Here is a 13,969-nt window from a genome sequence, read left to right on the forward strand (position 1 = left end):
TATATATATATATATATATATATATATATATATATATATATATATATATATTCAACTTCAATGTAAAACGCGTTAATGTCAAGAAGTTTTAATTACAAGTGGGCAACTCAGATTTTTCAGAAAGCACCAAAATAGCCAAAGTGACACTTACAAATATGGTGTCTGAAAACAAAACAAATATGGACGCAGCCAAAGTCATTAACATGGGAGTCTTTCCCATCTTTACCATTCAATTCATATGACATTAACAACACAATAACGCAAACTTACAGTATCTGTTATGGCCTTACCTGATTCGGCCGACCGCGCTGGAATCTGAAGTCTCACTTATCTGCTGCATTTTGATCCTCTCTACATGCTCCATATAGTTATGGATCATCTGCAGAAGTCAAACCAAAGAACCACAGAAAACTAGTCATGAATGTGGTTAATGAATACAACTCAACAACTCCTTTCTTTAGCCTTTCTCTACCCCTTACCTCTGTGTGTCGCTGATGGAGGGAGTTATATTCCTTCTTGAGCTCCAATTCACGTTCTTCTAACCTGCCAACTGAAACAAAATACAACACTGTTCAGTTAAAAGTTGTCAATTTACAATGCACAAGACCAGGATTATACTTTGTCTATGAACTTTTTGTGAAATGATAATAAAAGTTTGAACAAAAATCAAAACGTAAAACATGTCACCACTTTACAAGGGTTACATCTGAGACTTTCCTGGAGTCTCAGCTCGTTGAAACTGCTCAGAGTCAAGCAACAGCATGAAACACCCGCTACAAACAGCCAATTATTGTTTTCACACTTTGATTTTAGTGCACATTAACCAAACAAGATATAACTTTTATATGTGTCAAATAAAGAGCTTTAGAGTTGCTGGTTTCCCCATTTTTATGCTATGCTAAGTTACACAGTTGCTGGTAGTAGCTGCATATTTAATGTACAAATATGAGAGTGGCAATTGCATAACTTTGCAGTACCAGTCGGATAGTGAGGGGATAACCTCACTCAAATGGGTATCAATGTTGGGCAAATTTATAAAGTGACAAAAATACCTAATCCCCTATTAGCGCGTCAGGTCCAGCCTAAGCCACACAGAGAGCAACTGGCGGATATACAGTATAAAAGAATGGGTAATATCAATCACAGCAGCACAAGCTTCTGCATATTGTGTGATGATGTCTTGGCTATGTGTATTCCGGCATTACCGGGGAATGGAGACATGTAATGAAGTGAAGCTAGAAGGCTATACAGAGGCTAGACACATGGGAGACAGCTCGAGATTGAAGTAATCCCTCCTGAGTATTCGTATTAGTGCTGTGAAAGTTTGGCAAATCAATGTGTGGAGAAGCTAAATGTGAGTGTAAATTTGGTTTGAATTAATCATTTATTTACCTAAAAAGCTGTTTTTAACACTTACAAAAAAGACATTTATTTCTGTAAGTCAAAACAACACTATTGAAATGCAAACAGATTCATTTTCCTGATCTGTGTGGGAGCTACGTGATCACCCATTCCAGTCCATTTAATATACGTCATAAATCTGCTGAGAAGCCAAGACGGTGAGATGTGTGTCTATGTATAAATCTTCATCATCAGATTGTTGGATGCCTTTTGTAGATAACTCACACAGGCATAACATACAAACAGAATAGATATAAAACAATTAAAGAGACAAGACAAGAGAAGACAGCCATACAGTAAAACAATAAAATTAAAATCTCTGGTATCAAATACATAAACGCCTGGTATCAAAGGCCAATGAGAAGAGATTTAAAAACAGGAGGTAAAGAGGCCTGTCAAATGGGCAGAGAAAGATTGTGTCACAGTTAAGATCTACCACAGCAAAGGCACGGTTCCCTTTTAGCTTACGCGTTGTTTTGGGGAGTTGATCAGCTGACCTGAGAGAACGGGTTGTTGTATACGGGTGTAGCAGCTCAGAGATGTAGGTTGGGGCAAGGCAATTGAGGGATTAAAAACAGCAGGTTTAACATACTGAAGCCCTATACACATATAACCCAACCATAATATAACTTTATTCAACCGGGGGCCTGTTGCACGAAACCAGGATAAGGAATTAAGCCGGGATACTCAAGTTATCCTGGATGAATTCAGCTTTGATTTGGTTGCACAAAACCAGGTTGAATTAAACCCAGCCAAGTAACCATGGAGATTTATTCTTTGCAACTAGCCTGGTCCAGAGCAGGCTAACAGCCAGGCTAAGATTAATCCTGGAGTCTCATGTGTCAAATCAGCTGCTGCTCTGACCCAAACTAAACGTGTTTAAGTTATTCCGTTGTCTTCTGCACGTGTTCTGATTTATTTTTATTAACATGCATTATTTGTCACTATTGTTGTCACGAGTTTGATTTAAACCCCTACTACAGCAGTTGTTTAGATGGTTAGAAATGGTTGCACTGGCTTGACATTGCTTCACCGGTTCATCCTGGCCCGGCAAACGTGCAACCGATTATGCCGCGATGAGCGGATCACACTAAGTCAAGCTGGGCTTCTTCACTTATCCTGGATATCTTTATTCTACTTTCGTGCAACAGGCCCCCGGAAAGGGCCTCCCTGAAATTCAAATTTGCTTTTAAAAGGGAGCGCCCCATAGTGTATCTCCAGCCTGGATCTCTGATTTGAAACACGGATTAATGAATAGAAAAATAAAATAAAGGCAAGACCAAAGCAGGAGAATGGCTTCAAAAATCTCAGCAATACTATCATTGCCCGTCATCAGCTGTGGACTTTGTCATAAATGTCTCAGGACACATTCAGCTCAGGTGATGCATACAGTAATGAATGAATGATTTACTATGGACTGCGAGTGGCAGAGGGTTGATTCAACCCACTGATTAGTTGCATGGAGCATGTATACACTCAATGAATGTATTCCTAAATAAGAGAAATAATCAATTATGTAAAATAAAAATAATTTACATTTCATTTTCCAAAATAAACCACACACTAAGAAGCTTTGGGTGAATGGCTCACTTTTAAACAGATGTGTTGCTTTGCTACTAAATACCGGTCATTGTGTGACTCCACTAGTTTCAACCAGACAGAATGTAAGAGCTAACCACTTTCCCTCCATTCCTTAATACACCAGTAAGATGGGCGGTAATGCACTGCCGCATTAGGAAGACATGAATAACAGAAATCCTATAATCCCATTACTGTTACCCCCACAAAGAGGGAGAAAGAGTGTGTACGGTGGTGTGTGTGTGTGTGTGTGTGTGTGTGTGTGTGTGTGTGTGTGTGTGTGTAAGTGTATGCGCAGAGAGAGAAAGTAGGCATAACAAGCCATGAGAAAGACATCAAACAAGTAAGGAAGATTATATGAAGAGTGTAAAAAAATGGCAAAAGGCAGAGGGGAGAATGGGAAAGCCTTGTACAGATGTAATAAAAATCATCCTTGAGGTATAATTTAATTTCAATAGTGGATGTGTCTCGTGTGTGTGTGTGTGTGTGTGTGTGTGTGTGTGTGTGTGTGTGTGTGTGTGCGCTTACTCTGGTCTGCGTAGTTCTTGATCTTAAGTTCCAGCTGCCGTGAGTGAGACTCCATTCTGTCCACATGGTTCTGCAAGTCCTTCTTATCCTGCTCATGAGTGTCCTCAAACTCAATGAACTTCTACTCAGGAACGCAGACACAAAGACACACACGAACAAACAAAGGCCTTGGTCAGACTACTGCAACTTAATTGTCTCAGTTATTTTTCAGGCAAAATTGTTTTATTGTTTTATTATGCCAAACCATCTCTGGTTGCAGCTTCTCAAATGAGAGGATGGGCTTTTGGTCGGACTTAATAAGACATTTGAAGGTGTTGCCTTGGAGTCTGGGGAGTTGGGACGAGTATTTTTTCAATACTTTTTGACATTTCAAACAAACATTTGATGGATTAAATTGATCAGCAGATTCATCAATAGTGAAATGAATGGTTAAATAATAGTTGCAGCCCTATACACACACACAGTGTTTTACATAATAGCACAGACAACATGTGCCACAGTGACAGCGTAACTTTTCACAACATGTACCATGATGATGGGTGTGAAAAATATGGCTGAATCAGCATAAGGGGGACAGGATCTTGATTTAATGGTTCATGCGGAAATTCCAGTTCTTCCCAGTTTCCTTCAAGGCGGACCTCTGAGCTGGAGAGTGTGCATGTGTCAGCGTCCACATCCTGTCCAGCGAGGCAGGCCCTAAAGGCTGCCCCCGGACGCATGAGTCCTACTGTAGTTTAAAGTACAAAGACATGTTGAAGCCAGCTCGGCAGTCTGTAATTTTGCGCTTCATGACTGAAAATAAAAAAACTTAGTGACAAATGATCTCAAGATTAAATTAATCTAATGCATGTGTAGCATTTTGTTTACTGTAGATCTGAAGGGTATTCATTTAGGTTTGCCTAGCTCATTTGAATTAAACATTAAATAACGTAGATCTAAAAATATATGTAACAACAGTAATCCCATCCCAAAAACAGGAAGGAAACAGGGTAACAATAAGAAAGCAGGGAGGATGAGGAAACTGTCTATTTTGTATCTGTGTGATTCGGAAATACTTTATCATGGGTTAAAAAGCAACCCAGCGAGAAAAAGGTCTCAAACAAAAAAATCAATTAACCTTCTTCTGAAGACAGCCTCCTAAAAAGAAATGTGACACCCTTTACTACTCTGAAAATGTGGCACGGGTCAATCTGTGACAACAGATTTTGACACTTTAAACCAAGAAGGCAAAAAAAAGGAAAGAGAGCAAAAATGCAAGCTGGGGGAAGCTTTCTCTGTGTTTCTGACAAAGGATCACACGACCTGGAAGTAATAACTCCAACAGGCTCAGCGTACCCCGGCTCACTCTAAGAGTGGACAAAGGGTATTTCCCTGGACAATCTCATAAACACTGTGCATTTATATTTGACATGATATGTAACTATAACAACAAAGGACACAGTAGCACTGTCAGAGTGTATGAAGTGTGTTTGTGTGTCTGGCTGTCAAACTGCTTCAGTCTCACTGTGTGCGGAGGGGTCTACATGTCCAATGCTACTGGGCCTGTGTCCCCGTTGTCCCGATGCCCCGAGTCAAAGAAGCAAGCGGGGACAGAAGGTCTGAGTCACATTACGTTGGCCTTCAAAATAAAAGCTCAGGGCCTGGAGACAAATTTATGCATCTAAATCACACACAAAAAAATCCCTAACACACACCACAGCACACACACACACACACACACACACACACACACAGCAAACACATCTGGGTGTCATGTATGTTGGCAATCTTTGTTTGTTTAATGTCTGAAGAAATTGTAATTTCCCCTTTGGGGATCAATAAAGAGTATAAATTATAAATACATTATTATTATTGAGTGACAGCTTTTGCTACAAAATGCTAACTTGATTACATATTTTGTTTATTTAAAAGTCTGTAACTTTCCATTTGTGTTGATTCTAGCGGCCGATTTGGACAAAAGTGGTAGTGTTTTTATACGCTTGCTATTGTAAAGGTCTTTTCTTTACGGTGCTATATTGCCCAGATTCCCACTGTAGATTACTAAGTTAGTGTTCCGAGGAGGTTAATATAGTTGCAATGAATGTTTTGCTCAGACAAAAAAATCATTAATTTACAATGACAGAATACATTACAGATGCATCGTTTCATTTCAAGTGTTGCATACGGTAACTGAGCCTACTTTGGAAGTATCGTGTGCTAAACCGGGTAACGTTATGTGTCACGAGCCAAAGCATTAAGAGTGGGGATGGTCCGATACGATTTTTTGCTTCCCGATACCAATTCTGATACCTGAACTTATCGGCCAATACCGAGTACTGATTCGATACCAGTGTTTGTACCAGTTTAACAGCTGTATACTGCTATCACTGCATGGATGTGATATGATTTCTATCTTTGTTGACGGTCTGGCTCAGCTTTAACTCTTTGAGAAACATGAACAAACACAAACAATGAATGCCACAGAACTTTCTTTCATTCAGCATCCAGTTTGACAGTCAGTTATAACAGAAAAAGAAAATAAATGAACTACTTTAATGCAGATTTTCTTTAGGGCTTTACGTGGTATGGGATCGGTGCAAACTTCAGTAGGCCTACTTCCCGATACCGATACCAGCGAAATACCGGTCGGATCGACCATCTCTAATTAAGAGTTTGTTGTGGCAACCAACGTAATAATAACTTATATTTATACACCCGCAAAACCCATGGCCGCTTTACACAAGTACAAGGGACAAGGGAAAATAGTAGGCCAACACAAACACGAACTAAAAGGAATAAAACGTCTGCGCTAAATGGAAGGGGGACGTAATTTAGTGTCGGTTACTGACGTACAACCACATTGCGCGACGTGCATCGTAAAGTTATGAATGAAATAGACATATTACACACCTGAGGGCCAATTTAGGGACGTTTTTGAATCATTTAAAATCCCTTAATTATCTCCATCTTTTAAAGCCAGACCAAGTGTGATGTGCCCTATGCCCTATCTTCTTCTCCCTGTTCTTTTTTAAACGTATGTTATAATTATGGCCCAAAAATGCTGAGTCATTTCATCTGTTTCCTCAGTCAGGGTCTGAGCTAAGACGTGAATTCACTATCTGATGCAATAGGCGAGCTGATGGGTTTGATAGAGGTTGGTGGCAGTGTGGGTAAGAACTATCATTGTTGGAGAATAGAGATATAGCGCCTGGATGTATTATAAAGACCATGCAGTTATGTAAGTGAATATAACTGTATAACATACAGTCAATACAAAGAGAGGGCCATTCAGCCAGACGTTAGCCATGACCAGTGACATGCCTTGTTTACATCCCTAATGAGCAGGATGCTACCCCGCCACGTGTATTGGTTAATTCGTCGCAAAGGGATGCTGGGAGGACCAAACACCTGAGGCAGCATTGATTTCTCCCCTCAAGGATGCGACCATCCCAGTCAGTGTTTGTGTCCTGCTCCATTCAACTCACCTCCTCTGCATGTTTCCTCAGCGCTTTCTCCCGCTCGTACTGGGTGATGAGCTGCTCGTTGTCCTCCTTCAGCAGCTCCAGCTCCACTTCGTGCTCCTGGTTCTCGGCGAACACCGAGTCCAGGTTCTCCAGCACGGCCACGACCAGCGGCATCAGCTCCTTCACCACGTCCTCGTCGTATTTCCCGATAAGCTTCTCGAACTCGCGGTAGATGGAGTTGGCCAGGCCCGATACCCGCTCAGACATCATCGCTGATGTCCCCGGGTCGTCCTGGTACACAACTCCGTCTTCCAGCTCCATTTTAGTCCTCTCCCGTTCAGCAAACTGCACCAATGTGGGTTATTCCGCGTCACCCCGCCACTATGAAAACCGTTATCCGCTTACTTGAAAGCAGCGTTTCATCAAATAAACGTAGTGTTAAACATTGAGGACATTACACGGCTGGCGATGGAAGATTGGGTACGTGGATTCCTTCCTCTTTCCCTCACTTGTCCCATGCTGCATTCAAATGCTCTTCCAAATCTTTCATCTTCCCAGTTTCGACATCACACTGAAGACCGATATCACACAGAGAAGTGAAAAGATCATGAATTCCTGAAATGTATTTTTTGTTTTTTTGCTTTTTTTTATCTTGTGGGAATATTATATGCTCATTGAATAGTAATCTTTTAAAGCAGAATTATAGCTTTTTTGGGTGCTACACGGACACAATGAAGAACTAACTACACCGAAAATACAAAATGAATGCATGTTATTTGTGTATTTAGGAATGCAATAATACTTTTACACACAGTATGAATGCATACGACATCACCTGGCCGGTTGTAAAAGAATCGTATTGGTATTTTCGTCCAAGTGGCCTTGTAAAAGCAGCATATCCGAGGGTCCATGAAGCTACCATCACAACAGCTGAGCTGTTGACCCGCTCACGTGATGACGTAACGTCATACTAATGACATGATTATTTGCGCTGAATTATTTTCGAGCTTAATTACAGAAAAATACTGAATCGTAACATAAAAGAGAGAATGTCAAGTAATGGCAAACTCGAGAGAGAATAAAAAAGAATCACATTTTGTTTCTTTTTTATAAGTTATTATTTTAAATATCCTCAAGGGACACCTTTACCTGACGTTTACATAGCCTAATGCATTATTATAGGCCCACGCTCTCCAGAGACAGACGTGGAAATGGACAATCATCGTATTTGTTTATTTGTCACCACTGTTTAGTTTTAGGGTATATTGTATAATAAACTTATTTTCAGACCCAGGGGGATCCATATCACAATAAGAACATACACAAACACAAAAATACAAAATACAAAAAACAAAGCCTTCCACAATGTTCAGTGTCTAACATACAGACATGTTTGCCAATGGTTCCACAGTCTGGAGGAGAATCTGACAGAACTACATACAGGGTTAGCCAAAACAGTGATAATGTCAGTTTCTGACTCAGATACCCTACACATATATCTATACATCAGGTTACGTAAAACAGCAGAGCAGGTAGGTACCCCAACGCTGACAAACACATGGCTTGCACTGGAGTTTCTTGGAGCATTCAGCAGCAGCCTCATGCTGTCATTATAAGCCACTATGAGTTTTCAAATGCTGCCTTGCTTATAACAACACCACAGGTAGGCCGTATACAAAGGTATACAATACGCTCTAAAGAGTGAGATTTTCACAGGTACAGAGCACATGCTAAACTTACGACCCAGCATGTTCGCTTGAGCATACAGCTTCCAACGCTGCCTATAGATATCCTTATCATCAGAAAGGTCATTTGCAATAATATGGCCCAAATATGTCATCTCACTGCACACCATAAGTGCAGTGCCAGACAGATAGAAGTCAGGGAAGGTTGCCTGTCTGTCTTCTCTACTTCTGATAATCATGATCTTACTCTTTTTAGCATTGTATTTTATATCAAAATCAACACCATACTGCATGCATACTCTCAGAAGCTGTTATGACCAGCACTACATGGGCTGAAGATGACCAAGTCATCTGTGTATAATACTACCTGAATCACTTCTGACGGTTTGCATCACACACAGACAGGTATATGGAATAGAAGAAATTAATTAAAAGGAAAATAATGACAACTTTAATTATTTTATTTTTTTTTTACAGTGCAGCAGTTCTGGAGCACAACATTTCAGTATACTGTATATAAGGTCAACACATTGAAATAGAAAATGCTGTTTGAACTAAAGGCCTACATTTGTAACAAGTCGTATGACAAGTCAGTGAAAAAATTCACTGTTCAACCAAATTTTGTCCAGTTTCGACTGAGACATGACCCGCTAATGACCAGATTAATGATTAACCAACACCAAAAATTACCAACTGAATCTATACATATCTAATGATACATGCAATTAAACGTAATCTCATGCATTTTGAGTTTTTTGATACTTTATTCAGCAAGGTAGATGTAAGACAAGTTATAGCAGATATGCATCACATGCATGCAAATGGAAACCCAGAAGCCCACTTTATGTCATTCCTGTTTGCAGACTGACTCTTTTCACGCTGCTAAAGCAAGATTTTCCCTGAGTAGGTCTACATGCTGTCAACAAAGTCTTTTCCAAAATTAATCATCTGTCTCAGTGCACTCAGTATCAGTGTGTCAGTGTGATCATGTGTCTCGATCTCTGAGTGGTAGTTCTTCACAGGAAAGATGCAGTACAGTGGAATGCCCAGTGTCACACTTAATAGTTCCATCTAAATTTAAAAGTTTGACATTTAAAAATTGAAAATGTTGATTAAAGGAGATTTATGTGTTAGATTATTAAAAATGAAAAGTGAAATTGTATTCCAACTTGGATAACAACTCTCTACATAAAAATAGAGACTCACCTGTTGCTTCAGGTACATGCTCTTATAGACATTCCTTATGTCTGTTTTGACTTCTGGGCAGGCTTCATCAATTTTGGTGAGAATAGCCAGTTGGGGAATACCTGATAATACAGAGTTGATTCAATCAAAATGTTGTTTGTCAGATCATTTATAATTCAATTTATGAAACCCCAGTGCTAACCCATACTCTTACCCATGTCTTTAGCTGCAAGTCTGACTTCCCTCATCTTTCTTACAGTTTCATCATTCAGCATGTTTACTGTGTTGGCAGCGATTACACAAACCAGAACATGAACTCGGTCACTTAGAGTGGGGGTTTTGTTATAGTTGTTATCATCCTCCGATATTTTACAGACGGGATTGAACTGGAAAACAATGTAAAATTAAATTAAATAATGAGTTTTGCATGTGCTGTCTCTTAAACTTTGTGTACATTTAATGTTTAATGGAAAACAGTTCACAAAGCTGGATCGTATTTCTGAAATCCAACAAATTTAAAAATGTAGTCATTACATTGTAACCAACTTTAATGTGTCCCATTAAAGCTTGTTTGATGTCTTCCACAACAACTCCTTTATTGGTTCCTTGCTCAATGCCCATGATGTCAGTGAAGACAAAGGGGTAAAATGTTCCTGGTCCTCCGTTTTGGATTTTAAAAGTCCTGTACTGTAAAATAGAAAAGAGCTGTTATAACAACAATAGTGCCACCTAATGACTGATCGACGCAGCAGTTTGTCTCTTGCATGTTCATCACAACTAGTTGCTCAACACTGCTGCTCGCCTGATCTGTACATTGCAATTGTCATTGCAGGTACACATAAAATATTGATGAAGTTTTATTTTCCACAATATACATGACCTCAGTTAAACCCCACTTAAAATGAATTCGTACTTCTGTGGTGAAGCTCTCCTGATAGATTGCATCTGACAAAGCTTGACCAGTGATTCTGCCTTGTAAAGCACTGTCGACAGAGTTGAAGAAGCTGGACTTGCCAGAACCGGTGGGTCCATAAAGCAGAACTCGGAGCTGTTGATCATCGTTAAGAAGACGGTAATCCTTCGCAAACTGCTGGTCTTTGCTGTTCAATTAAGAAAAGGTTATAATATTTCAGATTTACTTCTTTAAATCAATGTTGCATATAGTGCATACTTTGTACATATGTTGTTGTTACAGACACCCATGACCATCATGTTAGTGAGGCTGACAACTAACATAAATTTACATTAAAAATGCATTCTCAACAAATGAGTGTGTGCAGTCGTGCCCTTTTGTTTTTAAAGGTTGTTAGTTCAAAAAAAGCTATTAAAAATCTGAGGCTATACACATTTAGCACATAACTCACCCCCATTTTAAGTTCCTCCAATCTTCGGTCAAAGCTAAAGTGCACATGGGGATGTAATATATGAGTCACATTGAAGGGAATAACTTCATCAAACATGAAGAATGTGTAATTTTCAGTTATTTGAAACCATAGTTTAGTTCAAACCATATTCTAAGCATCTTACTAGGAGAAGGTGGGGGAGGGGTTGATTGGACCAGTGATGTTATCCATGACCATGCCATCACGGCTACAATAAACAAGGCAACGTGTAAACAAGAATCACTTTTTTCATCGGAACATTATTCATAGCCTAAAACCAAACCAAATTTCAACAGAATATATTTGAGAGTTATTGTTTTAGAACATGAAAGAGTAGGGCTAGAAAATAACTACATTAAAATAATTACAGTTTAGAAATTACATCAAATACAACTAATCTAGTTCATGTGCACTCTAGTATTTTTTAGTTTTGTGTTCAATTGTTCCATCCTAAGAAACCTTTATCTACAGAGTCCTAAAAGATTGTTTTTACTTTTTTTAGTGGCAACATGATATAATTATGGTGTGCCCAATTATTATAAAGAGCAGTGGTTTCCAAAACAACAGAAAAGTAGGTACTGGATTGTAGAGTTAAAAATATTGTTACTTAATCCTTAATATTTCACTTCAAATCTAATTAAAAAAGATCTTACCTCATCTGTTCTGCTTGTGGAAAAAGTGGTGATGGTTTACCTCAAGTTATGCAACTGAAATTGAGAAATTAAGCTTTTTATACTGTATTCCAAGCTCCTACACATCACTTTGGCAAATCATGTGACCATAGAAGTAAACCACAGCTTTTAAAGCATGACATTATTATTGGTTGATATTTACAAATTGCAAAGACATGGTTTGTATACCTACGAGTATCCAGTAGTAGTGGATTCTTCTTTGGCGTTATCTACATTGATGTGCATTGCGTTAGGGCACGCAGTTTTAAAGGTTTGAACATCCTTTCGGTTTCCTTTGGCTAACCTGATTTAAAATAATGTTTCTCCTTGAAAGAGGTCATCCAGTCCAGGTATGTGAGCTAAGTGTTTGGTTGGGTGTGTCACACATTTAAAAGTACATTTTGAAAACATGCTGGAAAGTTTCTTCAGAATTAGCGGCCTCCACCCTAAGATGTCAGCAGTTATTGGACACCCAGAGGTCCAATAGAAAGCTGTGGAGATGCTGAGCTACCTGGCTGTTGTGCAAGTGTCTATTTTGGTTTCTCTATTCACAGTATGTGCATCATGCAGCACATTTCCTACCTGGACTCTGCAAACGTGGTTACATATTTTCATTCACTTGACACAGCCCCACCCAGTGACTGAGTTTAGGAAACATGCCACGAGTGAGCATCAAGCGACAACACATTGAACCAGTTTTTCACCTCTGCTTACCATCTAACCCTGCCCCAGTATTCTTCCAGTGGTGTAGTGTACGTGATACACAGGTATATGCAGTATGTCCCTCAAGAAAACTTCAGGATTTCTGTAAAAAACACTTAAAAATGCCCATTGACACGCAACAACATACTTTCCATTATCTTTTTGATACATTTAGAATTGTCATCTGTGGTTTTCTTCTACACAAAATAAAGGTATTTCCACTGTAAATTGATTCATTAAAGTGTATACAGGAAATACATCAAAACTTCCCTGGGGAAGACACCCAGACCCCCCCCCCCCCCCCCCCCCCCCCCCCCCCCATGATATGCTTTTTTCTCTCTGTTGTTTAACAGAGAGTTTGTCTGTTTTAGTGATTACAGTCCAATTAAAATCTCAACTTCTTTTAATGTTTACACTTCGACTGGCACACTTGAACTGAAATTTCATCTTTTCTAAACATGTCCAATTTAAATTTGAAATGTTCAAATTGTGAGTAATTTCAGGATTTACTTATAATTTCAGGATTTACTAATTTTTCAGGATTTACTTATTTTTTTTACTTATTATTTACTAATTTCAGGATTAGTTATTTATTTTATTACTGCAACTATTTCTGATAGGGACACCAAATGACAATATACTAAGTCACGACTGAATGAGTGAAAAGCTGCAATTAATGCTCACCATACTTTACTTTGTCTGCTACTACGTCTGCCTCATCAAAGGAATGATGTAGAGCAACAAATACTATAATAAGCTTCCCTCCCGCAATCAGAATAGTTTAATTTTCCCCTGTTCTGTATATATATGACTTTTGTGCAAGACTTTTATACTTTATCCTTACAGAATTCAGTGCATTATAATATCCCTATTATATATTATTCGATTTTGCACCACATAAATATTGATTAACAAATGTTGCAAAACAATTGAATGTATTGTTGAACCATTTCATTTCATTAGAAGGATCCATGCTGGCCTCTAGTAGATGTGCAGGCACATTCACAGACAACACAGCCATGGACAGTAACAAATAATGTTCCAAGCTTCCAGGTCTGAAAAGTGAAGCCAATGCAGAAGTGCCTTAAACCTGAATGCTATCTAATTTCCAAACAGGTAAATTGCTTGCAAACCTCCATTGCTTGCCAATAGAAGCCGGCTTGTATAGAAGTCTATCAGAAAATGCCCCTACTTCTCACTTGATTTATTTGACTACCTCAGTAAACATTTGCATAATGAGTTTTCTTCAATGCAACATGATGTTCATGTTGTGGTCCAATTTATTTTAAAATTACAATAAATATACACGCAAATAATGCTGTGTACATGCAAATAACTGGTGACCCAGATAGAATCCAGACACTGGTGGTGGCGACAAAGGAGCCCGAAGACCA

At 39.0% G+C, this 13,969-nt stretch overlaps 2 protein-coding genes and 1 long non-coding RNA gene across 14 annotated transcripts in view; 1 reads left to right on the top strand and 2 right to left on the bottom strand.

The window, feature by feature from the left end:
• The window catches only part of spag9a (sperm associated antigen 9a), a 28,221-nt gene extending 20,730 nt beyond the window's left edge, over positions 1-7,491 (bottom strand). For 10 of the 12 annotated variants that reach the window (XM_032538393.1, XM_032538385.1, XM_032538395.1 and 7 more), the window contains exons 1-4: positions 6,972-7,491; positions 3,508-3,628; positions 480-550; positions 291-379 (exon numbers count right to left, since the gene is read on the bottom strand). In XM_032538393.1, coding sequence (XP_032394284.1) covers positions 291-379; positions 480-550; positions 3,508-3,628; positions 6,972-7,271 — 581 coding nt within the window. In that variant the 5' untranslated portion in view covers positions 7,272-7,491. The remainder of the gene's footprint in view (positions 1-290; positions 380-479; positions 551-3,507; positions 3,629-6,971) is intronic. The other 2 variants (XM_032538390.1, XM_032538387.1) reach the window with 1 other exon arrangement.
• Positions 7,492-9,244: 1,753 nt separating this feature from the next.
• LOC116703633 (uncharacterized) overlaps positions 9,245-13,969 on the top strand; it is a 20,922-nt gene continuing 16,197 nt past the window's right edge. Inside the window, exon 1 of the long non-coding RNA XR_004335472.1 lies at positions 9,245-9,366. This is a non-coding gene — a long non-coding RNA (uncharacterized LOC116703633). The remainder of the gene's footprint in view (positions 9,367-13,969) is intronic.
• LOC116703627 (interferon-induced protein 44-like) lies at positions 9,391-11,114 on the bottom strand. Its single transcript, XM_032538475.1, has 5 exons — positions 10,734-11,114; positions 10,355-10,507; positions 10,035-10,206; positions 9,842-9,942; positions 9,391-9,706 (listed from the first exon to the last, which is right to left on the bottom strand). Exons 2-5 carry the CDS (start codon positions 10,439-10,441, stop codon positions 9,545-9,547), a joined length of 522 nt encoding a protein of 173 aa, XP_032394366.1. The 5' UTR covers positions 10,442-10,507; positions 10,734-11,114; the 3' UTR covers positions 9,391-9,544.

The sequence above is a fragment of the Etheostoma spectabile genome, chromosome 15 (assembly GCF_008692095.1).
Source record: "Etheostoma spectabile isolate EspeVRDwgs_2016 chromosome 15, UIUC_Espe_1.0, whole genome shotgun sequence".
NCBI lineage: Eukaryota > Metazoa > Chordata > Actinopteri > Perciformes > Percidae > Etheostoma > Etheostoma spectabile.

Excerpts from the sequence above, each read along its gene's own strand:
- LOC116703627 (XM_032538475.1), bottom strand. The coding sequence starts at position 10,441 with ATGGGCATTGAGCAAGGAACCAATAAAGGAGTTGTTGTGGAAGACATC. Across the intron at positions 10,207-10,354 it reads ACATTAAAGTTGGTTACAAT|TTCAATCCCGTCTGTAAAAT; the intron begins GTAATGACTACA and ends ATTGTTTTCCAG. Across the intron at positions 9,943-10,034 it reads ACTTGCAGCTAAAGACATGG|GTATTCCCCAACTGGCTATT; the intron begins GTAAGAGTATGG and ends CTGTATTATCAG.